Below are 27,283 nucleotides of genomic sequence, written 5' to 3'. Positions count from 1 at the left end.
CTGAGTCTTTAATGTGAGTAGACCATAGAACATATCGACTTTGTTTATTTTATTTTTTATTTTTACCCTGGGACAATTATTTCGTCAGGGCCCATTGAACGGAATCGATGCTGTTGGTTTGGTTAAAAGTTAACGGGAAAAGCCGTCAAGTCCCTCCAATCGCTTTTAAACCACGATGGAGGTCTGCGCCGGAGATCCAAAAACGCCCCCTGGTGAGGGAGATTATGCTCTGAACCCCTTAGATCTCAAAGTGGTCGCCGAGAGAACCGTGGGCGCAGAGGCGCAGAGACCCACATGGACTGGGCGGCTGGACTTCATTCTGGCCACGGTGGGGTACGCGGTGGGACTGGGCAATATCTGGAGGTTCCCCTACCTGTGCTACCGCAGCGGTGGAGGTAAGACTGTCTAAGAGGTCATGGAGGTTTGCTCTAATAATCCTGATCTGCAAGCTAATTTATGGCAGGGAGACAGACATTTAAATGTTATACAAATGTATTTAGAGTGGAATAGCCTTCTACTTTGCCTAGGCTACTTGAGGGTGTTGCTGGACCAAAATTCAGAGGTGGTTCCAATATTTTGCCCCCCTTGTGTATGTATATATGGCATACAATATAGTGTAAAACACTACTTTTAATTATGAACTAAATAATAAACATATATTTCAATTGACACATTTCTGACAATGTCACCAAAAACGGAACATTACAAAAGGTTTATGGCTGAGCTGTTTGTATTGGCTTGCAATAGATTAAACGTGTGAACCTAATAAAGCGGCCACAGAGTGTATATTAAAAGTGATTAACAATCGTGTACTTATAATAAGTCAAAGAAGGACATTAAGTTAATTTTCATGTCTTACTATTCTGACCCTGTTCTTAATGTTCCCTACCCTGCCCTAAAGTCTGTAGCATAAAGAACAGTCACATGCAGGATGGCTGATATCGACTCCATGAATGCCTTTTATAGAACAATCGTCCCAGTCATAACCACGGACAGTCATAACAACAGAAACTGCGACGTGTCCCCAACATGCTTTTATTTTAAATTCAAAATTGAAGCACATGTGTCAGTTGGGTATTAATCTTTCATAACGAATTCAATTATTTTTTGTCATCCAACCACCCAACCATTCTGTAAACCACTTGCTTTGCTCAGGTTTTTAGGTGCCTGGAGTCTATCCCAGCACATATTGGGCAAAATGAGGCAGGGTAACCCGGTCTATAGAGGTAACACATCCAGTTATTCAATTCAGCGCAGCATCGCACGGCTGTTGTGAAACAAGAGCTTACACAATAGATTGCCTTTCTTTTCACTGAATGACAGGTGTGGCTGTAGATCAACAAACCTTCAATTTTAAATAAAGATGAGTAAGCTGATAAGGTATGAGTCTAAACAGGAGGTATATGTGTTTTTAAGGATTAGATACATCAATTTAACAGACAAATTTGATAAGCAGAAACTGATTTGTTTTCTTTAATAAATAAAAAAGTCACTAAAAACCTGTTATAGAGTAAGTATGCTTTACTTATTCAAGTTTTAGTATCAACCACGCACTGTTCTTTCCTGTTCTTCTGGTTCAGGTGCCTTCATGATCCCCTATTTCACCATGATGTTCCTGTGTGGCATTCCTCTGCTCTTCATGGAGTTTTCCATTGGGCAGTACACTCGTTTAGGGCCAGTGCATGCTCTCGCCAAAATCTGTCCCTTGTTAAAAGGTGAGTGACTCTCCAGGCTCATCGGTGACGAGGATGACCATCTGAGGAATTTTCCTACAATTTCACATTTTTCAGTAGACAGACAATGTTTCTTGTTTGTTTGTCTCTCTTTGCTATTGAAGTATGTTTACAAAGTCTAGCCCATGACCAGCAGCCTGTATCAGGCACAAATGAGCAGACACGTATCCTTGTTATCTACATTTTAGAGTGTGGTAACTTTAATTATTGAACATCAAATAGTTATTTCTTTATATAGTTTTTACCATAAAAATGTTACTACAATCCATTGTTGAACAAATTGAATTATTATCCAACATACTGTATGGAGAAATCCATACAGTATGTAAACAAATAACTAGATTGTTCCCGAAGAGGGCAAATCCAGATAATTGCATTAGAGGCTGACACATTTCTGTGTATTTAATATTTGCAGCAAACATGAAAAATAAATTATTAGACAAAACATGGGTAAAAGAGATGATTGATGTAGCTCTGCAATAGCTGTCAACAACACAATTGTTTTTTTAAGGTGTGAGTTAGAAATACAAATATTTGGGAAATAACACATATTGCCAAATAGATTGGGAAACTGTGGTGGTGTACCTAAGCAGTCATGGTGGCTTGATTAAATATAATACATTTATGGCACTAAACATGATGTGAAAGTTAGCACCAGTAACTGTTATTTGGACAAAAACCCGAGTGCATTAGCTGCTCCCATCAACAGGTGGTTGTCAGAACAAGGAGCAGTATGTGGTGACGCACAGCTACATGAAGTAAAATCAAAGAAACCTGGTCCTGATGGTGTTTGTTTTTTTGTTTGGACAAAAGACCAGAATTCACGGACATTTTGTGAGAGTTAAGCAATGTGTTAAGAAGCAAGTGATTTTTCTTTTTTACTGTGAAACCAGCAATGTTTTGAAAACTATTTCTTAATAATATAGGACTTTCAATTAGAGTTTCTGGCACATGTACTCCGTGCATATCTGTCTCTGTATATTTGATTCAGATCTGGATTCAAATGATCATTTGTACAATAATTCATACTAAACATCAGTGTTTTCTGTCTTCTTTTTCAAATGAATTGTCCTTTAATGTCTGATAAATGGATTGTTGTCACATGTTGATGGATGGGATCTTGTCAAGTGAACATTTCAATCACTGCTGTAATCACCGTTTTCTCTTTGTTTGTCTTGAGTCTTTAGCTTGAACATTTTAATCACACATCCTCTTGATGAATTGAACGAACATTAAAATGTCTATCAGTAAGAAAGAAATCATTAAATCAACCGAACCATGAACTGTATCCTTCTTTGATTTACCCGAATTATAATTAAATCAAATAAGGGTCACTGAAGTCCACGTTCGTTCTTTTAAACTAATTTGTTGATTATTTAAAAGCTTACAGTGCCTATGAAATCATAGAGGCCAGGAGTTATTTGCAAAATTGTAAATCAATCATGATGATTGAAGTGACGTGTGTGGACCCAGAGAGCACTGGCAGTCGACCGGCTGATCACACAAGAGCCCAGCCATCAACAATCAATACTTATGGGTGTAAATTGGAAATGCTGTCTGTCTTGTTCTAACTTAAAATTTTTCTCCATAGTTTTCTTATCTCCTTAAAGACAGAGATTATCTACCCGGTCAAAACGTATGGGTCCTTCCCTTGATTTATCACTCATTTCTTCCTGGTTAATGCCTGGTTAAGGGCCAAAAGCAGGTAGTTTTTTCTCTATGTTCTTTTGAATTACTTTCCAGTGCAACTCAGTGCAGTTTGCTGTGATGTACATGTGATCTGTGATTTAGATATCTATCATAAATCAACAAATATGTTGAACAGTGAAATAATTCACTGCAGTATGCTTAATCATAGCATACAAATGTATGATTTTAATTGGTTAAATTTGCTGCCATTATTTAGTTGATTGTCTCGTTTGTCCCTGTAAGGGTATCTAGTGGTCACGGGAGGCACGGCAGCTTAATAAACTAATGAAGAAGAGTCCGAAGAGGATAGCGCAAACTGATTCCCTCTATCTTTGTCTGCTCTGCCTCGTTTTTGACTCCAGCAGACTGATATGTTTTGGCAGTTGAAAATGACTTCACCACTTAGAGTGTGTCTGGTGTACCAGTGGAGCAGTCAGCCATGTAAGCTAGATGTGAAGAGTGAAAGAGGCAAACAGGCAACAACAGTGGAAGGAGCGCTTAACGTGGACCATACAAAGTGGTTCTATAGCTGATCCTGGAGCTCAGGCAGGGTTTCCTTTTGTTCAGTTGTTTTGATTACACAGAGCTGTTTTTCAACCGCCTCTCCTTCTATTTGATCAGATAGAGATAGAGCATGGCATTCCAGTCTCCAACCAGTAGAAAAAAACGTTTTTTAGGAAGCAAAGTTTTGCAATTTCTCTACCATTCTCAAATTACAAAGATGGCAATGATAACATGAGGCAAAATATCAAGAATGAGGATAGTAATAAAAAATAGCAAACAAATAGTTTGACTCAGCAAATACGCATATTTGTTTATGTACCTCTTCCTGCTCCAGTTAAGATTAGGATTTTTAGCTGAGTCATTGCTCTGAATTCCCCAAACTGAAATCTGATGCACAGCTAAGCCTGAATAATGTACATCTGTTGGAAGGCTTTGGTCTCACCTTTACCCATTTGATCAAGAGCCTGTTATATTCACAGGCCAAAATGACAAAGTGGAATTTCTAATCCATGGCTCCAGGAATGCCTTTTATCTGTGGCCGAGTTTGCTCGAATTCATCTTGTCCACCAACGACCAGAGAGTAACCTGCAATACTGGCTCCTCTCTGTTGTTTATGTGAGATGTAGTCTGTACCCGGAACTTTGATGCTAGGCACGAATAATTGCAACAGGAATATCTTATAACAGATGGCATGATGTCTGCGGAGTCGTCTCTCACGTTGTGTCCTCCCTCCCCACGTGTCACTCTGCAGGTGTTGGTCTGGCCACAGTTGTTATCTCCTTTGTGTTATCCACGTACTACAATGTGCTCATGAGCTGGACGCTTTACTACTTCTTTAACTCGTTCGGAGCGACCCTCCCCTGGACGTCCTGCAACAACACCTGGAACGCTGTCGGAAACTGTTCCAGTGGTTTCGCCGGCAACAGCACACACCTGCAGTCGGCCAGCCAACAGTTCTTTGAGTGAGAATAGTTCACTGCATTTCATCTCTACACTATTAATGTCAACACTCCAGCTGTTTTTTATATTTACACTGTACAGCCCTCATTCAAATAGTGTTGTGTTTCTCTTTAAGGCACTGAAAACTTTCCTCAATCATCTTCTTACTGTGAAGCGATGTTGGTTCACTTCTCCGCCAAAGTTTTTCACATGAGAGGTTTATGGATTTGTTTTTGTTTGTGCCCTTCTCATTGCTCTGAAGTGTTTGGGGCTGACCAAACATCAACCACAGAGTCCTGATGAAGCAGATTAGCGGTTTCTAGACATAGTCATTCAAAATGACGAGTTTCCAAAAAGTCAGACAAGCCAGCAAGTTCTGGTTTTGCTTATTTACAATAAAAGTTAGTCTCTCCAGAGCTAGAAAGGCTGCCAATGCCTTTATCAGTATTCTAATAGATGGTTTAGTTAAAATTAAGTTCAATGTGTATTTTCCATTCATCCATCCATTTTCCACCGATTATCCGGGGTCGGGTTGCGGTGTTTGTCGAGCTGTTAAACCCTGGCTGAAGAAGCGCAGTGCTTAAAGAGGAAGCCCTGATGTTGATATCTGCCCAATAGACACCCAAGCTGGAACGGGAGCCACAGATAAATAATACATTGCTGATCTTAACTGGGCAGCCCAGTAACATTGTAAATTGGGGAGTGGAAGCACTCCTCTTTCATTTGGTAAAACAATAATAGCCTGAGTTGGAGTCCAGCCTTTTTATTATTCATTACATGAGTTGGAGTCCAGCCTTTTTATTATTCATTACATTATATAAATCATTATTAGTATGAAAACAGTGTTAGGTGGATGAAACGGAAGTGATTGAAAAAGATTTTTGGTATATTTATTTGACCAATCATAGATAAAGGCGTTTGGGTCCATTGGTTTATTATTTATTCATTCACTTTTTCTACCAAGGAATCATCATTTAGTGTTTCACCTCAAGACACATCTTCACCTCTATGTATGTAAAACCTTCCTCAGAAGTTGTGAATGGCAAAGAAAGCTATGTGATGGTCATGACCATCTACAGTTATACCTGCGATGCCTTCATGAGCCCTTCTGGCCACAGCCTAAGGCTCAATGGCTAATACAATTACACCTCTGTCTGGTTGAACATTGGAGACTAAATGGTTGAGAAACATTACTATTGGTCAAGCTCATCTTTGTTTGTTTAACTATCAACAAGCAAGAGCTAATTATGTTTTAGTTTTCTTAAAGTTTAAGTGTTCAGGGGCTTTAAGGATACACCAATGGGGATCACTTGTTATTTGTATTTTCACGCTTTTTCCTTTTTTCTAGTCACAGCCTTCTGCAGAAAACCACTGGCATTGAAGAATCTGGTGGCATTCGCTGGGAACTCTTCGGCTATCTATTTCTTTCCTGGGTCATCGTGTATTTATGCATATTTAAAGGAATCAAATCCACTGGCAAGGTCAGAAGATTTGTTTATGCACGTTGGCAATTCTGCTTCATGTTGTAGCGGTCACAGTCTTTGTTTGAAAACCATCTGTCCTCTGACATTTTGTCACAGTTGATGCTAGTAGTTCAGCAATGTCAGAGATAAAGACAAGGAGGTTTTTAAGCCAATGTGATCATTTTTGTGCTGATCACAGGGTTATAGTTTGTAGTTTATCGTCTAAGTAATTTTTTTCCAGAATGAAATTTAAAAAAAGTTTTTTACTCCGGAAAGTGTTTGTACCATCCACTTTTTTTTAATGCATAATATTCTGTTATGTGTTTTGTATTGTACTTATGAAGAGGATAAATATACTTTTGTGTAAAAACACACAAGACAAGCTTTAGATGCAAAACAAACATGTTTGCTCAGCCAATTCAGAATCAGAACACGATGAAATGAAACGGAGAAGAGCTTTGGAATTGGATATGCTCCCAACATGCATATTAGCTACTGTGCAGTAATTCATCAACTGGAATGTTTTGACCTGACTTAATAATGTGACCATAAGGTATTCCCTTGAATGACCCAAACCCACACATTGATCAGTATCTGCTTCTCACTTTCTGTGTCACACAGGTTGTGTATTTCACCGCTGTATTTCCGTACTTCGTCCTGTTTGCCCTGCTCATCAATAATGTGCAGCTTCCTGGAGCCAAGAATGGTATCCTCTACTTTGTGACACCTGTCTGGGGCAAACTGTTTGAAGTAAAGGTGAGACTCTGTTAATGAATGGCTGAAAATAGTAGACTAACTTGTACGATTCAGCAGATCATTGCAGCAATGAACCCAAAGAACTGGACATCTTAGACAGTGAAGAGTTTGGCTTTGAAGATTTTAGGAACCGCTGCCAGAATAAAATTTCAGGACAGAAAGCGTAACTAGATCCAGAGCTGGGGCTTCAGATCTCTCTCAACGGTCTGGACCGGCTACAGCTGGGTCTTTCTTGACTGCTCAAAAGTACAAGAACAAATAGGCTGGATGCCTACTAAACGTAGCTTGAGTAGTGTACATGTAAACAGCAGTGATCCTGCTCATTGAAAGATGAACACACATATTTAATCCGTGATTTCAGATCTTAGATCTCTCGCTAACATGAAATATTCATTAGTAAATGTGCAATCAAACACATTTCAAAAAGTTGAAGTTCAGAAAACCCCCCACTAAAACACACTTGCAAAATGTTTTTGCTCTCGGAGGAACCCATCACTCATGGTGAAAGCTGATCATAGTTTAAAAAACTAAATTCAATGAAACTACACAGAAGTTGATCTGTTCCTGCTCTTCTTTCTCTCCATCATAGGTCTGGGTTAATGCCGCTGCTCAGGTGTTTAACTCTATCGGAATAGCATTTGGCTCCATGATTTCGATGGCTAGTTACAACAAGTTCAGCAACAACATTATGAGGTAAAGATTTAAAACTCTGTCTGGAAAAGCTGTACTGTGTCTTTGAATGTGAATATCAACTGTGTTGGTTTCTTATTTGTTCCCTCAGTGTACATATTAGGGCACCATCACAAACCTCCAAAAATACAGCTGATTCACTTGACTGAAAATACAATAAATATTTAGCCGACAAGTTACTCCAAGACCATCCACTATAACCCTGACTATGTGCTGCGAGTTGAACACGAGTGCTCTCAGTTGTGCTGCAGCAGAAGAAGGCAAATTGTTTATTGAATAAACCTTTTTGGTCTTCTTTTTCCACATTTGCTGTGATGATTTTGTTGCTATATCTTCAGCTGCTCTCTTTAAAGGTTGCTCCCATCCTGCAGAGACCTGGAATAGACGCTGCCTGCTAGACTCAATGACATCCACACCTACGACCAGAGAGAAATGAAGAGTTACTGGTGTCATTTAGAATAAGAGGGGTGGTGTAATGCAGTATATGGCCTCAGCTTCTCTGTGGGATGTGGAAAACATTATACCAGAAACCCTTAGATGCCCTACATTATGTACCTGCCAGAGACACTTTTTATTTTCATTTAAAACATTTTACAATCATTCCTGACAAACAGAGTTTGTTGCTCCAGTATAAAGCTTCAGACTGTTGTCTTGATGATCAAATGGCTGCTTCATAATCTAGTACCTTTTGTTTTCACTGCCTAAATGCTGTAAATGCACTAACATTGTTTATTCCGTCCTCCTTCTTTCCCAGGGACGCTTTAATTGTATCAATTACCAACTCATTCACTAGTATCCTGGCTGGCTTTGTGATCTTCTCAGCTATTGGCTACATGGCTCATATACATAACCTCCCAGTGGAAAACATAGCTACAGATGGTAAGCATCAAGCCCAGAAAGAGCATTGCACCACAATCTCATAGCTGTGTTATATTTTGGACTTGATGTGATGTATAAAAGGTTGTTGCTGAAATAGAGATGGACATACAAACAGTTCCCAAACTCTGAGCATTTTTACTTCTTTTCATGGAAAAATAAGTCACATATATCAAGATACTGTATGTACATCTGTTTTTAATATATGAAGTGTGCAGGTCACTCAGGGATATTTTGTGGCAGTATACAATTTCTTAAAGCGACACTCCACTTATTTTATCGATGAAATTCAGTTTACCAACGTTGAGGAGTAGTACTCAGCCTGTTGTACAATGTCTTCTGTGGCTGTGGAGAAGCTTTATAAGTAAAACTAAAATATATCCTGATGATGTCATTAGAGTAAATCCTGCATTACAAATTGGATGCGTAGGGTTTGAACGTACTATTAATTAGCATTATGGGAATTGTAGAATCCAGTGTTTTGGAGCTTGTTCCATACTAGAGACGAAAAGTAAGGATATCTCTGCCTTTTCTGCCTCTTGTTTGTTTCACAGCAATTCTAACCCGCTAAAGCACACCTTTAGCTGTTATGACTGTAGCCATGCGTAGCTGCAACATGAACACAACTTTATTAAGTGTGTGTGTGTACTGTAGTGATATGTAAATCCCTTGACCGAAGATGCCAGATGTCTGGATCAGCAGTGAGTTGAGATAAGGTTTTAACAACACCTTAACTGTATCATCTTTCAGGTCCTGGTTTGGTGTTTGTTGTGTACCCTGAAGTCCTCTCCACCATGCCCGTCTTTCAGCTGTGGGCCCCTCTGTTCTTCTTTATGCTGCTGTGTCTGGGCCTGGACAGCCAGGTAAACATCTCTAACACTCATATACACAGGGACTTGGCTTTAGTTTGTCTGGAGGAAAGGAAAAACGGATATTTTATTTACTTAACTAAGGTAGTCAAAGCAATTACAGAAGATTTCTACTTGCTTTTTCTCAACTGTGCACATTCAGACTCACCATTTCTCAGTCGCTGTTTTACATAACCGTGTCCACCTTTTGGCCATGGACATGATTACCGGTACTCACTTACAATTTAGGAGGTTTGTGTCATCAAAATAAATGTAAAAATCTACATTAAAATGACTGTGGTTAGTTTTAGTTTTTTACCCCTGTATTTCTACTGGTGCAATAAATTAAATTGTATTCCTTTCCCAGATCTGACAAGCTGAGGACTTATGTAGCTGATAAGTTTAAGTTGTATTGAAAATGGTCAGGCTACATACTGGTACAATATTAGTTAAGTATAATAGATCGGACAATGTTTTAGGTGATTGATATCTCATTTTGCTCTATGCTAACAGATGAACACATCATCCAACCAGACCAAATAAGAGTCTACAGCCATGCTGCTAACGCCTCTGTGAGTCTGCACACATGCACAGCTGTGCTTTGAGCTAATATGCTAACATGACATGCTAACATGCTCACAACGACAATGCTTAAGTGCTAGCACCATCTTAGTTTAGCATGTTAGCATGTTCACATTTGCTAAGCATAACTAAATGAAATCCCAGTTTTGCAGGTATTTGGTTGTAAGTCCTTGAGAAATTGAATTTTTTACAGTGATGATGGTCAAAATGAATGATGGTCAAAATGAGCTGTCCATCTGAACATTAATATTTAAAACAACTCCTTTCATGATACCGCGAAATACACTTTCTTTTTTTAACTCCTCTGTCGTCATAGTTGTCCAGCTCTTTTCACAGCCTCATAATTACACCAAAAAAAAAGATGCCAGAATGTCTCAAAGGCATACCAAGTCAAGAGGAAACCACATTGTGTTACACAGGGATTACTTTCTTTAAAACGCAGCATGTGTTTTCTGCGTGCCGCAGTTTGCCACCGTTGAGGTGGCTGTAACGTTCATAAAAGATGAGTTTGGCCCCCAAGTTCAGCGTTTCCTAAAGAGAGAGGAGCTGCTGACCCTGGCTCTGTGCATCGTTGGCTTTATCCTGGGGATTCCTCATGTAACCAAGGTACAGTATTTCACAGCAAAGCTCTTTTACTTGTGAGAGTAACATATCTGAGGATATTTGGTAGCCTACATGTGGCAACAGTGGTGTCAGTAGTGACAGCCTAGTCATTTTGGTCTCTCTCTCCTCCCCCCCCCTGCACAGGGAGGCATCTATGTGTTTCAGCTGATGGACCACTACACCGCGGTGGTCTCCCTCATGTTCCTGGCTTTCTTTGAAATTATCGCTGTATGCTGGATCTTTGGTAAGATCCACATGATGTTCAAAATAAGAAGTCATGTTTATGGTTTTAGACTTTGCTGTGGCTGGTTAATTGTTGAAACTGAATTCTAAACGTCTTTCATATCCGCAATAGGAGGAAATATGTATTAGTAGTTATCTCAAGTGTTTAGTCAGCTCTTTTTCTCTCCATCAGGTATCCCACGGCTCTGCCTAATGGTCAAGAGGATGCTTGGAAAAACTCCAAACATCTACTTCCGTGTGTGTTGGCTGCTGCTGTCTCCTCTATTGGTGCTGGTGAGGTTTGAAGAGGAATATCTGGACAATAATATTAATCATAATGGTTATTTCATTAAATTTGAAGACTATCCTTTTCCTACATAGTGTATACTGATCTTCAGCATCGTCCAATACACTCCTGCTCACTATGGGAAGTACACATACCCAGGGTGGGCTGAAGGGGTGGGCTGGGGCATCTCACTGGTCTCCATTGTGTGGATCCCACTCGGAGCCATTCAAGAGATCTGTAGCCACAAAGGCTCACTTCTACAGGTGAGTTCAAGACTCATTATTCAGACAAATAAATGAAGCATGTGGATAGTGTTGGAGTTTGAGTCATCATAAATAGCACCATCGATGAGATCTATTTATTTAATTATATCTAAATGTTTAAAATTCACATATATGACATCGGCCAAGATGGGGGAAGATGCTCGGGCTGTGATAGAAGGGGGGAGCTGTGCTGGGCTCGACAGGAAAAGTCTTTCAACTCCCACTAGAAAGATAGTGCTGACTATGACAAACTGGTACATGCAATACACACATTAGAATCCATACGAACATCACTCACACCCACATGACAGGGAAAGTGACACACTCTGTGATTTACTGGGTTTGATTGGAAACTATTGGCGTATCGAAGGAAACGGAGGAAGAGCTTAAAAGGGAAAAGGCGATGTCAGCCACACTATATAAGACGATGTAAAGAACAGAATAAATCAGTTGCTGTCTGGAGACCAACTCGGGTGGAATTATTTGTTGAAGAGTAAATTCTACTGCATCGAACTCTGTCCGAGTGCTTTCTTCAAAGTTCATCAGGACACCAATAGGTGTTAAGTATAGAATAAGAATAGTGTTGGAGCAGCAGTTTAGACTTTATCAACTGGCCCAGTCTGAACTTCCTTTATCAGACAATAGCTCTTCAGGTGCTTCTCTACCATTAAACAAGTCTTAATGTTTGAAACCATGCTAGCGGTAACGTATACATACAGCTGAGGCTGATGGGAATCTCATTTGTTGTGCAGGTATTTGGTCACAAACCAAAATAATCTTGAACAAAATTCAATTTTGTCCAGGTGGTGACGTAAGACATTTCACGATAAAACAAAAACTGTAAACCTCATGGTGTTAACTAGAATAGCACACAGAAGACAGTCGACCCCATCCTCTGGGGTTCATGAATGTCTCTACAAAATATCATGGCAATCCATCCTTGTTTGAGTCTTGTTTGCGTCTATTCTAGTCTCTTTGTGCCTGAGCTGTCCAGATGTGCTTGAATGATTTTTTTCTGAAAAGGTCTGTTTCTAAAGTGTTGCCTTCTCTAACCCTCAGCGACTTAAAACAGCGATCATTTCCACAATCGACCTGGATGCTGATGCTCCTTTGTCGGAAAAACAAAACCTCGACAACCCGGCGTCGGAAACCTTGTTTACTTCAGTGGAATGACAAAGCCAAGTCTGTGTGTCTCTGCATACCAAACCCGGTGAAAGGGTTTTTAATCAAAGGTACTGTGTAGTGGTGGAATGAAACATATTTACTCTGAAATACACAATCTTTAAGTTTCTATCATAAAACTATAATTTTATCCTATTTGTTCTACCAAAGAACAGCTTCTTTACTGAATCTTAAGCCTTCTGCACATGTGTAGTGCTTTAACAAGCTGCAGTTGACTTCAATAGCACAACTTTTTTTTACCTTGTACAAAGTATATTATGAAAATCTGAGATGTTGTTAAAAGGTTAATTTAAATTAATTTAATTTGAACCAAAGATTGAACTTTAAATTATTATTATTTCCCCCCCTTTGGTTGATTAATCAGTAAGAAATGCCTGTTGTATGCAGTGTTGTTTCCTATTGAAACGTGTAAATAAGAGTGTGTATCTATGGTAGAGGTTATTAGAGGCGTATTAACCCTTTTAGCAAAATGTATCTGGAGACCAAATCCTTGCAGGCCACTGAAATGCAGCCTTTATGTTTGTGTTCACAACCAGAGTTATGTTGCCTTTAAACCCCTAAAACTGTACGTTTTATTGTTCAATGCAGCGTTCAGGCAATCCTCTTCTATTCGTAAAGTGAGTACTTTGCTTGGTTTTGGTGGTCAGCACCTGGAATGGCCCAATAAAAACATGGCAATGTGTAACAGAAACTGAACATAACCTCTCCACTGTTTGCTGTTGGCAGCAGCCTGACATGCTGTTAATCCGAAGACATAACAGAAAAAATGACAAAGGTCAATGTATAAATGTGCTTATCTTTAGATTAGTTACCCTTTAACACTGTTGACTGTTGTCTTGTGAAACAGAGCGATCTGTTCCAGTTTGTCACTGTATTTTACACGTCAGCTGCCAGTACAAACTTGTTTCTACTTCATGATTGACGTGGACTGCCTGAACGCATCATTAGTTTTGGCCTCTGAGTGGCGAGACTGTCTCAGTTTGGAGGAGCAGGTTCGGGTGGTCTGCAACACGAGGGCCTTCAGAGGACCCGGCCTCTGACCTGGGACACGGCTTGTGTTTCAGCCTGAATAGAAGGGACAATGACACTTGATATATTTAAGCATTTTAACCTTCCAGTGCCTGACGAGCCTTCAAGTGAACACACATAAGCAGATGTGTTCAAATAAAAATTGAAAGCACAAACAGAATCAGACAAACTGAATCTTCTCCCAAATAGACAAACATGTTTTACGTGCATTTTAATTGTGGATTCCTCAATTTCTTTCAATGCAATTTGCTTCAAAGCTTGAGAAAGTCTATACAGCACATATGAGGATCTTGTCTGATCACTACAGGTTGAGGACTGAGTTAATATTATTTTTCAGCAATGCTTTTGGCACTGTTGTGAACTACCGTGGAGATTTTCTGAGATTGTAATTGGTGCCTTTGATCTGCTTCTATAAAGCTGAATTGGGCTAATGAGGGTAGCTAATCTCTATCTGGTGTTCTGGTAAACCCTCCATTCAGTGTTCCATTGTATTGACCCACAACCTGCAGTTAATTACTGACTGTTTCATCTCACAATTCCGAACAGAGAAAGAAGCCAAAAGATTCACTTCAGTGGAAAAATCATTTATTTTAACTCAAGCCTTAACTTTGAGATTGTTCACCGGTGTTCGGCATTGTTTTCTTGTTTTTTTTAAATGATTGACCTCCTGTCTCCTTGTACCGGATCCAAATTGTGTCTAACACTGGGAGACAAGGGTTCAGTCAGTGCTGGACAGTAAGGTGAAGTGTAAGTTTTGGGTTAATATGTAGCTGAGCTATGCTGGAAAAGGAGATATGTGTACTGTAAATAGGAAAGTCACACTTTGTTGCAAGATTGTCTAAAATGTTGTGCCCTACTTTGGGTTATTGGCCTTTTCTGTCTCACTAGGTAGCTTATCAAACAAACCCTCATGTAGAAGTGCCTTTTTAAATACTGATAACATGCTCTGATCAAATATAATGCTCAAAACACCAGAGAATTAATCTAAAATTGTGCAAGAAACAATGTAATACTTTCCTTAAGGATGATGGATGCATCATACACTGTATGTCAATTTAAAAGGTGAAAATGCTGTCACTACACTTTTGTAATTGTTTTAATATTTGTGCAAGAACCTAACCTGCAGGTCAAAAAAACCTCATTGATCTGAGGCTTAAAAGGTCAGTTTAAGAGAATCATCATAAAACTCAATGTTACCTGCCTCAAGTGCCTTTCGTGAAAATGTTTTGTTTTTAGATGATCTATGGTGAATTTGTTTAAGATGTTGCATTTATATGGTGTTGTTATTGTAAACTGCATTATTTTTGCTTTATGTTATGAAGTGCATCAGTTGTTTAAATGTGCATTTAGGATTTTGAAGCACTTTTACAACATAATAGGTCACTATTTACTGTTTTTAGTAATTGGACTTTTAATATGAACTAAACACAGAATGTGTTTGGGCTATTAACAGAAGTACACTTTCAAAACATCTTGTTTAGAAACGTTCAAAGTCTGGGTTATTTGAAAAAAAGAAGGTATTGTGCAACCATGTGACTTGTGCTGAAATTGTCTGTTTTCATCTTAACCAAGCACTGATGATTTCAAGTCAGCCGCTGCAGTTTGTGCCTGAATATAAACCTGCAGAATCTCTTTGATCCTTGAAACAAGACTGTTCATCCCTCATTTCAAATAACCCTTCAATATATACAAGCACATTTACAGTTTGTGTCTTTTGATGCTGCTATTTGTTACAGTTCTTAGTGACTGCAGTGAAAGCTGCAGCGTTCTCTCACATTCACACACTGCAACGGTGAACATGCTCATCACGCTTAATGCAAAATATATACATCTATTTTTAAGGCGAGAGGATTTTTATTTTTAAATTCAAGGCTCAAACGTGTTTTAATCATGTTTTATGTTCGTTAAACAAAATCCTACTTTACTGAATTGAATTGTTCCTTTTCATGTCAGCAAATGTGTTTCATTTTTTGTTGTTGTTTTTATCACGATTCTACTGTGTTGATTTGTGGTGTTGTTGATTTGTGGTGTCTTTACATTTTGTCAAATAAAAAGCTTCCATTCTTGCTCTGGTGTCAGTGAATAACTGCAAATATTAGCGTCATCTGGATCACTACCTCAGAGAGTCACTGCGTGGCAGCATTGCAGCAGAAAATGCACCACCAACACCAACGCTGCTTTATTTGTTGTACTCTTGTGCAAAATATATCTGAATTTAAAATATATATATTTTAAGGTCCTTTACTTGTTTTTAAAGCTCGAAATGGTTTGGGAATGGCCTACATTGTAGACTCACATTGCCTTCATGAGCTCTCAGATCTCTCAGATCTTCTACATTTCACTTACATTTCTTAGCATCTGGTGTCTTTTTATTGTCTAATTTAATCAAATTTTCTGCCTTTGTTGAATGTTTTTTTAGAGAACATCTCTTGTATGAAAAGAGTTGCTATTATTATTGGCTTTTATGGTTTGATCACAACATATTTCAGCATGGGGAAATTAAAGCGACACTCAAATGTGTTTGATAGTATGTTGATAGCAGATCTGCTCTATTGCTTTAGTCCTTTTTTAAACTATTTTTGTTTTGTATTTCTAATTTAATACAAGATTGAATACAACTTTTCAGAACAATGTACCCCATCATGTCCTTCCGCGTCAGCAGAATGATGTCCTCATGTGATAGTAAAAAAACAAGGTATTACTACAGTATGATTTGCTGCTACTATATGATTTTTTCGACAATGTATTAAATGTTGTTATATGCTATTGGCAGTGGAACAGTGAGACATTTGTATGCACTAAGGGAGTATATATGGAATTGGGTTGATGCTTTAATTTACAGTAAACTGCCTAGCAGCACCATTAGTACATGTACTTTTAAGAATTGATGACTGCACTTGGAACTGAATCACATCTACTGTCTCAGTGTGGTCAACGCTGCAGAGAAAATATGAGTGTGCAAGACACATCTAAATGCAAGGCTGTAAGAGCTTGGGAAGTTAATTAGACCCCTTTGTCGTGGAGTGGTGCTGCAGCAGCGCCCTGAGCAGAACTGTACGGTAATCAATACCCCCGTCCTGCTTCCCTCATGACAGACCGGATCATGGGCACTAAATTAGCGCTGGGAGTGCTGGTGGATCAATAGCCATAGACAGGGCAGCTCGAAGGGCAGTAGATGAATGACTCTACATGGCAGAGGGGAAGTGTTTGTGAGCCTAAATGAGCAACGAAGAGGGAGATGGGTCACTGTCTGACTCCTGTTGTGGGGTGTGAAGATGTTTGACTGTGCCAGGCAAAGACTTAAACCAGCCGCTACGCTTCATGTCGGAGCTCTTTCAGATCTCGTCTGACCTTTCTTGAGTAGAAGCTAATTGTGCCGTGGTCCAGAAAACCCACTGATCATCGCTGCTCCACATACATAAAGCATCATGAGTGTATAATTACAACTGTGCTTGGAAAAAAAAGGACAAAAAACGGCCTGTGAAGAAACTTGAAAAGGCAAAGATTTGGCTTCCTTGTGACAACTTAGGGTTTCTTTTACTCCACCTCCTCTGCTGTTCCTCTGTTGCTCCACACTGTTGTTTTTGATGTTTACTTGCAGTGTACCGTGTGAAGGGAAGCGCATCCCATCTGTTTCAATTTGAGTGAGTGTGCATGTGTGTGTGTGTGTGTGTGTGTGTGTGTGTGTGTGTGTGTGTGTGTGTGTGTGTGTGTGTGTGTGTGTGTGTCATCGCTGGATGACACACACAATATGGTGCTGACACTGAGTGTAAATCAGTGGGTGGGAGCTGCACTTACGCGCCAGTGCCGTCAGTCAGGGCTGCTTTGTCAGCTGTAAACTTCCGTGAGAGATCAGGGCAGAGCAGAGCATCAGCCGTGAGCTAACCAGTGGGGCACGCTCACGTGCACTAATAGTACACGTGGTTGGCCCGCATATGTCAACAAAGCAAGGAGAAGCTTGGATAATAACACACACAGAGGGAGGGAGACGTACTCCTCTATACCTTTACATAGATAACAGTTATTTGGGTATTAGTATTGCATGGAGCACATTTTCACTCTGCAGGAACAAATCTCTGCATCACTGCACCCGCAGTGTTCATTGTAGTTTTGCTCTCTTTTGTGATTTGTCTGAAATGCATTTATCTGCACAGTCTGCAGGCAGAACCAACATATCTGTGCAACGTGCGGTGACAGTTACCTTTAGTGAAATGCTTTGAAATGCTAATGAGTGTACCTTGCCAACTATTCAAATGCAGATAAGAGCTTTTGAGGCTCGGATGCTGAAGTGTGCCCCTGCTGCATAGTTGCCTTTGTTTAATAAGGATTTTTTCGGGGAGCCTCTTTCAGTCTGTTTGGTATGTGCATACATAACAAGTCTCTCCCTAAGTAGAGCGCACCTCCTGCTGGGAATGAGGCCACAACTCATGGTATTAGTTGGCCTTTCTCCCAAAAATGAACTGCCGTTACAGGCTTATGGTAATTCAGTGTTCTTTTGTAGGAACAGTGTTATTATTATTGATTTCTGGAAATTTATTTTCACTTCCAGTGAGTCTCAACAGTCACCAAACTAACTGGTGGATCAGCACGATTTCACTGAATTGTAGCGTCGTGTGTTAGATACGAAATATTTAAAGGGAATATTTGGAACGAAGTTGTTCCATTCACAATGTTTCACTTGTGGCAGATGTTGTTTTGCCACATCCTTTTAGTGTTGGTGTTATAATTGGCTTATTATACATCTGACATAGTAGATGGAGTATGTCGTCAAAAAGTCCCTCGATTGAGGTAGAGGCTGAACGTGACCGAGTTTGACCGAGTCATGTGCAGATCTCAATGAATATGCCTGTACTCCACAGCTCAGAGCCAATAGCTGGGAGGTTGTGTTAGGTAGATAGACATATTGTGTTGCTCTGTCCTTCCTGTTGGATGGCATGAAAAAGTAGCAGTGCTTTTTCATGCCATCCAACATCCAGCCTCATTCAAAATACATGGAAAAGCAGCAGTGCTTCAAAGGAACTTCCCGTGAAGAACTTCATTGGATTTTGGATGAGGCTGGAATAGATGTTGTCGGTGTCGGCATGCAACATAAGAAAAGTCTGTCTTTTATCTCCCAGAATGTGTGATGTGTTTTCTGTGTATCTGCACAATAAAGAGCATATTCTTTTCTCTATGCTCGACTTCTACCATGCTAACCTAATGACTTTGCATAGAAATGTCAAAATGTCTGCTTTCATAAAGCTGGCAGGGAATTGAATTTGGCTCCGAGGTTGATGCCTTTCAACATTTTCACCACATTCGACTTGAGGATGGTGTTGTGTGTGCCTTTATTCAATTTAGATGGATTTTAAAAAGCCAGTTCAATCCATCTTGTTCTTTCTCCCTTACAGTTTCCCAAAATATGCCCACTTGTTTGTATATAGCTGTAGTGTTAACCTGTTTTTATTTATTTTTCTTCATATGGAGGGTACCAGACTAACAGACAGTATCTTTCGAGTAATAACATTACAGTTATTTTTCTCTCAGTCATAGATATGCTTGTACTGGATCACTGATATCAGTATGAGTGGATATCAACATTCTACTTGTAACAGATTATCTTTTGTTTCATTTAATAGAGATTATCCTCCTAATTTGTGATGCACAAGGACATCTAATCTCTCACGAATACACTAAATTTGCTCCGCAGCCACTCATTGTGAACATGACGGTCATCTGCTACTAATCTCCACTTTTGGAATCAATTGCTTATCATCACGCACCACAGGGCTTGTTCAGGCCCCATGCAGATAGCTCGTCTGAATGGGCCGTTACAAATCAAGCCTGCCTTATACTGTACACGGAAGTTAGGTAACAAAAAGTGAAAGCAGTAAGGGTCCAAGCCTTGATCCCTGGGGGACACCTTAAGAAAAAATCAAATTACAGAAGCCATGTGTCCAGTTGATTTTTATATCATATTTCTTATATATAATATCATTATTCTTCAACCTGGATGATGCTACACAAGAAAATGGGCCAATATGCTTCAACAAAGTACTAGTAGTGTACGGCTGCCATGATTAGTCGGCGTAATTGATGATGTTGACGCTGAAAATGCATCAACGTCAACATTTTAAATCGAATTGACACGTTTTTTCTTGGTCTTTTGTCCTTGGAACTGCTACACTCATAAACAATAAAGCCGTCTGCCTGCTTCATTCCTTCCCATCAAGAGCAAGCAGTGTGTTCGTGGTAACGAAGAATAAAAGCATCTAAAAAGGCCAAGGTGACATCTGCAGGACATTTACATACTGTTTGAAATGCTGCAGCTGAGCAGCTAATTAGCCTGCAAAGTGAAGAACAAAAGCCCCGGTGAATGTTTCTTTGATCGCTTATTCAACAAGCTAGGGTGCAGGACAAGACGTGTATTGATGTTTCTAAGTGAAGGAAACCTTAGCAAGAAAGCTAATGTGGCTGTTCCATGTCTCTGGCTCTTGTGTTGTGCAGCTGCTGTTTGGCTCATTCAACCGCCGGCTCTGCCCTGGACAGAAGGTCACTGCTTTGAGCAAGATTTGGTTTGGCTGTAACGAAATAATGTCTCAATATTCCATCAATGTAATGCATCATAACACCTAACATATTAAATATACATCCTGTGGTTCACAGAGCAGATATGTTGGCTGTAGAAGACAAAAACAGCTATTTCATTTCAGTTGGACTTTAAAACAGACCACCAGCCAGGGATGTGCTTCACATGAACTGTGTCAAACAAACAGCCGTGTCCATTCCTGTCGACCCTTATTGATTTATACTGTGGTACATAGAACACGGAGAAAAACAACAACACAGAAGTCAACTTCCTTTCCCTTTTGAGGTCATCTGAACGGATCTTATTCATGCTGACAGTGGCAGGAAATACGTAAAGAAGTGAAGGAGAATGCCACTGAGACGAATTGCAACCTGAAGTGGGTCAACTCTCCTGGGCATGCTCAGAATGGATGGTGGTGACACAACTGAGCTGCCATTTGACAGCTGCTTCGAAATCGAAACAACAGACACCCATAGAAACTGTAGTGCGAGTGCTCAGAACAAAAACAATGACTTTTACTATTATTGCCTTCTGCTTGAGCATGTCTGTACGTGGGTGTGTGAATGACTTGTGGTGATGTATAATTATCAGTAAAGGGCTGCTGTTCTGGGCCTGACTTAACGGTGTGACGCCCAAAGAGACACAAACCCCAATTACCAGAATGAGTTTGTGTTACACAGCTTTCATAAACAAACAAACAAACAAACAAGCGCCTCAATGAGCACAGAAAGAAAATCCGAAGTAGGTTAATGCACTGTTGGTCAGGGATTGGCAAATGTGTTAAAGTCAATAAATTGGTTTTGTATCGGGAAGCATCATCGCAATTACAGTCGTTTTCATATCACATGAAGTCATTAGCATATTCAAGCCTCATTATTTTCTTGTCAGACAGGGATAATGTTGCAGCAGTGTTTCGTGATTAGTGCTCACTTAGGTGGCGTTGACTATTAATCAATTTAAGAGAATATTTTTGAATGTCAGTAAGTTGCAAAATAACTCTTCAAATCGAATTCATCTAAGATTTGCACAGAGAGTCAGAAAGCATTTTAATTGGTATTTGAGGCAGTTCAGTTTTAGTGTCTATCCCCAGAGGCAAATATCACTGGATTTTATCCACATCAAACCGTTTAAAATGAATTACTAAAATGCAATTAGGGCAGTGGTGGTGGCCTAAAAGCCCTGAATTAACCCCAATGTTGTACTGGGCAGCTCCCAGGTGTAACTGTGTGAATGTGATCGAGGCATTTCTGAAAAAGAGAGCGTTGCTCTCAGTGAAACTCCCTGCTGAATAAATGAAGGTAAAGAAAAGCATGGGAATCCAAACAGTTTTGTAACATTTGCCAGAGTCTGTTTTTAAAACTTTCTACGACTCTCCCGTTTTACAGCTGTAATGTTTCTAAAAGAGATGGACAGAATGCAACGTCCCCTGCTTCTCTACAGGGGACGTTCTCTACAGCTCTTGTTTGTCTGTGTCCTCACTCCTCATACAGACTGCAGTCATTAATAATACAAGACAAGAGTCAGTGCAGACAAAAGAGAAGAGGTGGAGCTTCTGAGACAGTTTGGCAGATATGAGGGACTGCAACGAAGCCACTTGAAAGCATGCATCACATCTGAGTCATTTATCAATGTCTGCAGCTCTTTGCAAGTTGCGAATACTTTTTGATCTTTGAACAGGAGGAAGCATCTTATCATACTAGTTGGGGAAAGTAGCTTAGATGATATTAACATCTGCATACCCTGCTTTTAAAAAAGAGAACATGTAAAATTAGAGCCTTTAATAAAACAAGCAGATCTGTACCAAAAATGTGATTGTGTTGAAGCCGAAGCACCGTGTGTCACACAGGAAGTGAGGCCGCTGATCAAGCAGATCTTCCAAGCAGAGCAATTTTTTTGGGTGAGTAAAACCTACAGTAAAAAGTGATTTGTCCTTGATTGCTGGAGTGCTACTGCCGGGGATTTAAGTTGAATGCTTAGGATAATGTCATCATTAATTCATATTTCTAATTAATTCAGTGTTCCCTTTAAATAATGCAGGATCTATTTTTTTTTTTGTAGTAGATCCAGAGGGATGCCTGAATTATTTATTCCAGCAGCCATCACCAGGTTTAATAGAGGACTACTACCTCAGTAAATCCTTCTACATCTGGTCCGTCCCCTCGACCTTTTTAAAAAAGCAGACCAGCTTTTCTCTGGTAGTCTGTCCCACTACCAGGACCCCTAAAAAAAAAAAGTTAAAGTTTGAAAATACTTAGAAAAAAAACGAGAAATAAATTCATCCTGCATCCTGGGACCTGTTCTCCTGCTTGTCTACTACGTTATCTGTATCTGAGGGCATTTCATCACCATTTATTATCAAACAACCCAATATGTCATGCTGCTGCCTGTCTCAGAGAGCCCCAATCAGTTTCTATCAGTGCTGCATATGTTATGTGAAGGCGAGTGTTAAAAACAAACACAGGAAGGATAGTTCACGTCCCTCTGAACAGAACATACTCTCAATGAAACAGTGACAAATTGAGATATATTCTATATGCAACAAACACAAGGACTGTTATGGAGCCAAGGGAAGCTCCAGTTTAGGCCCACACAGCTTCTCTGAAGGGCACAGTGTGACGCAAAATAAGTCTCTTCATCACGGGTTCTTGATATACGACTTCCAGACTTCATTACAGTTCGTCCAGACCGTCATTATCAACACATAGAATATGAGATGACAGTGATGTTTAGTGCGGGTGAATGAAATCAGGATGCAAATAGATACTCGCCTCACTACAGGACACATATTTACTGACTTGAACTGTTTTACGGGGTTTTTATACTGCACGCCGGCCATAGTGCTACATCAGATGAACAGGAAGCTAGAGGAAGTGTATGAAAGCCATCTCTTCAATCACTATTAGCAGGCGACAGGCATAAGAGAACAGGGGTAAAGCAGCAGCAGCAGCAATGTCTACTCTTCAATCACTCATGTGCAGAACTGCTTTGCAATTATACTGCCACTTAAAGGTCATCAAGGAAAGCATTCTGGGAGTTGGAGCAGCATTGAATGGTTCTATGCTTTGTGTCTTCAACCCAGAGGGTCAACACCAAAGTAAGAACAATGAAGAATTCCAGTCATAAATCCTCCCTGTTGTCAAACGTATTTTTTTGTGCTTCACAATGGAAGATGTTCAAGATGTTTACGTAACGTGAATGAGCTGTGTGGGAAATTACTAAAGTGGAATTCAGCATGCAAGAGCTTAAAGTTCTTCCAGCGCTATGAGACAAATGTCCCAGAATAGTGAACTGCAAATGTATGCAACAATTTGAAAACACTCAAACAAAAGAATTGCTCACAACACAAAGCTGTAGAACTTTCTTATGTAATTGCAACTGTTGCTAAAAAGCTTCCTGCGGAGTGGGAAGCAAGTGTTTATTGGTTTAAAGGTCAAACGGAGTGCACAGCAACTACACTCATCGATCGTGTTATTCCTGTGTCAAATCAATGAGAACTATTCCAGGAAGGAAGGAACTGTTAAGATTCTTATCAGCTAAAAATGATTACCACAGAGCAGGGGGGGGGGGGGGACACAGAGTAGAGGCCTGTCTTTCTTTTAAAGAAGGTTTCACCATTGATCCCATGGCCACCAGGCAGATAATAAATCCCTACGCAGATCGATAAACATGACACGTGATTGTCAGCTGATTGACATGAGAAAGTATCAGTTATAGTGGAAAATGAAAGGGGGAAAACTAAATCAATTGTGTTTGTTGCTTGAGGCAATAGTTGGCTCCAAGTATGTTGATACAGGCCTGCAAAGTGTGAGCTGAAAACGTCAAACAATTGCTGTTTCCAACTTGTCAAATCTGAGAATTAGCTGCTTTTCTCTGTTTTACATCATTCTACGGTAAATATTTAGTTTTGATTGCGCAAAACTTGGAATTTAAAAACTCTGCTTTGGATTGTTGTGGGCAATGTTTTTTTTAAGACATACTATAGTCGAAAAGGTAATTGATCAATTGAGGAAAAGTAGATAAAGATGATGATGATGATCTCAGTAGTTGTGATCAGAGAACATAGTTTAGATGTGCACACAGCTAGCTCATCCTCACTCACGCTTCTGTTACATGCATGTGAAATTTAAACACCTCACCATGCAGAACTGTTCCCGATGTGCTAAAGGCGACACTGACACTTCTCAAACTGCATTTTACCTGGTCATGCTGCTCTCATGTGACGAACAACAACAGTCCTAGCGCTTCAATAACAGGCGTAACAGCACTACGACAAAGGGTTTCGGTTTTTGTTGTATGAGTTTCCAGTAAGAAACCTAAAACTTAATAATCATCGGTGACGATGAGGCACATGTTGACTTCTGACAGCTAACCCCTGTGCATGAAAGCTTGTCTTTCATTCTTTTAGCATCTTGTAAGATTTTGAATGTCTTCAAATGAGCAGCAAAAAATGTAGTTGTTCCCAAACTGTAGCTCCAGTGGATTTCTCATTGGGCTCGGTCTACAGCACAAAAGCTCGATCGGTCTCCTGGGTGGAACAACAGGTGGATACAAACATCTGATGTGTGGCATTATGCATAAAATGATCTTTGACAGACTTTGGTCTCATGCTTTGTGATTTAGATACGGCGGTGCTGCACTGTATGTGCAAATCTCAAAGAGAGGAAAATCCAACAGCATTTTTTCAGGAGTTATTTTTTTGGGGGATTGTGTGCTATCTGTGCTCACAACACCCATTTGTCATATGTGACATGAAACAGGCTCACCAGAAGTTTAACCGGTCACAATCTGAAAATGAAAGAACATTTGTTCCCTTTTTCATACCGACGCCTACGTATCCCTATGAGAGAGCAGAGATTTCATACAATGAGCCCATTATCATCTATTTACTTCTGTCCTCTGCATCTGACGAGCAGATAATCCAGCGGTGCACGCACAGGCCAACACACAGTACACACAATGGAGCGACTGCAGATGTGTGAGTCAGCTGACCTGGAGTTTTTATCTCTTGCACCATATGATTTACTCCCCACTCCTGACCTCTAACAATGCATGCAATGCGTTTGTATCCTTGAAAAAGAAAAAAAAACACAACATAAAATAGGAGAGATGTTGCGCATCTATCTGCAACGCTCCGCAGTTCAGTTACACTTCCTCAATCATCAGCCGGAGAGTTTTAGGATTCTATAGTTTGGCAGTTGTCCCGTCCTGTCTGCCTGATTCCGCATGAGCAATAACACTGCTGCACACTGTTGATTTCAAGAGTGTCCCTCTAAGTTGGAGTCCGTTGCTGAGTCACCATGTAGAGGAGAATAATTGTAGGTGACAGCGCTACGGGGGACAGACAGCACAGACAACTACCAACCCATGAATTGATGCTGCTGAAATATGCAGTCATCCTCTGCAGTGTCAGCACACCATCCCTTAAGGCCAGACTAGTGTTAAGCTTGTAATAACCGAGTGGCTATTCAGACTGCAGGTGATGGAGCTAGAAGGGAGTAAGTAGGCTACCTCACAGGTGAGACAAACCCACAATATTCTCTCATTAAAACTTAATATTTTTGGAAGAGCCATTTACCTAAAAGCACAACAGCCAGGTGCATTGGAGGCTCTAACACTATCTATTCTGCTTGCATGTGAATGTCTATTTGTGTACATGCCCTTTAAAACATCTGTGTAATGCAGTTGCTCTCAGCCATCGATTTAACAGCCGAGACTGTCAGGGACAGAACGATAAAACTGATTGAAGTGCACAGTTTACACACAAGGAGATTTGCTGTTAAACAGAATGGATGATCACTCCGAAATGCGTGCAGCAGGGAAACACACATCGGCTGAACATCTGGAGGTGGGTTTGAGAGGGGTGAAGCAGAAATCAGGATTAAAATCAAAATGCAGAGCAAGCAAAAAAAGAACCCTCTCAGAGTTAATCAAACGTGACCGTGGTGTGGTTTGGCTCAGAGAGAGGCAGAAAAGGGTGAGTTTTTGAACATGTTTTCATTTTAGTCCAATTCTCTCACAGCTCTGTATGGGAATCCATGGATGCTATAAGCACACACATCTCATGGGCAGTAATTTAAATGGCACCAAGCTGCATGTGGGGCACCAGCATGCAGAAGGTATTCTAGCATTTAGGGTAGACATATATGCATCACATTTTCTCTAGAAGGGCACTTTTTGGGGAGCATCAAGTTCCATCATGACTTTTATGTAAGGCCCCTCAAAAGAGTAATATGAAAAGGCATAAACAAAATCATAGAAATTTAACTAAAATAAAAACGAGGACCGTATACTTATATTCTGTACATTGTTTGTGCAAGTCTACAGTACATTGCCGTATTAGGACTAGTGGTGCTTTATGTGATTCAATGCTGATACACTGACAGCTTGTCCATAAGGTCAAGCTGCACTCTAAACTAACCCCGAGCCTATACTGCTATTAACATCATTATGATTGCAATCAGCAGGTTCAAACAGAGAGCCATATACACTGCACCGATAGGACTTCATATTGCTTCAACGTTCCTTCTTAAATAAACAGTATTTGAATGCTTTAGAAACATTTCGTGATTATTTGAGCTTCAAGAAAGCTGACCAGCATGGTGCTAATCAAATCCGGCAACTTGCTTGAATGCGCAAAACTAACCTGGCCGCAGATCTACACCTGCTTTTGGATTGTGACTGAAGCCCTCACACCAAATCAAACTCGGATCGCCCTCCTGTAAGCGGAGATAGTGCCACCGCGTCAAACCTCTGGTGCATCGCCCAGAGCGCAGAGCGCAGAGCGCAGAGCGCAGAGCGCAGAGCGCAGAGCGCAGAGCGCAGAGCGCAGAGCGCAGAGCGCAGAGCGGCGGAACCAGCGCGCCTCCGCGTGCTCTGCTGTGTCTCTTTAAGTACAGCAGGCAGTGCTGTTGGTCCGTGCGGGAGCGCAGGACGGACGGTGCGGCGCTGCTTCTCCGCGGCGTCGAACAGCCTCCCTTCACATCGGACAGTCGACAGAGAAAGACAGGTCGGCCCTCCAGCCTGCATCACATCTACGCGGTGACCAGCTGA

The 27,283-nt window shown here is 40.3% G+C and overlaps 1 protein-coding gene across 1 annotated transcript; it reads left to right on the top strand.

Annotated features, from left to right (window-relative positions):
* Positions 1 to 175: 175 nt before the first annotated feature.
* Positions 176 to 27,283, top strand: LOC306779043 (sodium- and chloride-dependent GABA transporter 1; the record flags this gene model as incomplete). Its single annotated transcript, XM_079270781.1, has 13 exons — positions 176 to 395; positions 1,581 to 1,715; positions 4,678 to 4,888; positions 6,214 to 6,346; positions 6,950 to 7,084; positions 7,674 to 7,777; positions 8,529 to 8,653; positions 9,401 to 9,513; positions 10,546 to 10,686; positions 10,828 to 10,927; positions 11,099 to 11,199; positions 11,287 to 11,454; positions 27,125 to 27,283. The coding sequence occupies 13 exons, from the start codon at positions 176 to 178 to the stop codon at positions 27,281 to 27,283; spliced, it is 1,845 nt and encodes a 614-aa protein (XP_079126907.1).

This window comes from Melanostigma gelatinosum, assembly GCF_949748355.1.
Source record: "Melanostigma gelatinosum genome assembly, chromosome: 6".
NCBI classification, from domain to species: domain Eukaryota; kingdom Metazoa; phylum Chordata; class Actinopteri; order Perciformes; family Zoarcidae; genus Melanostigma; species Melanostigma gelatinosum.
This window is presented reverse-complemented; position numbering and strand designations above follow the sequence as displayed.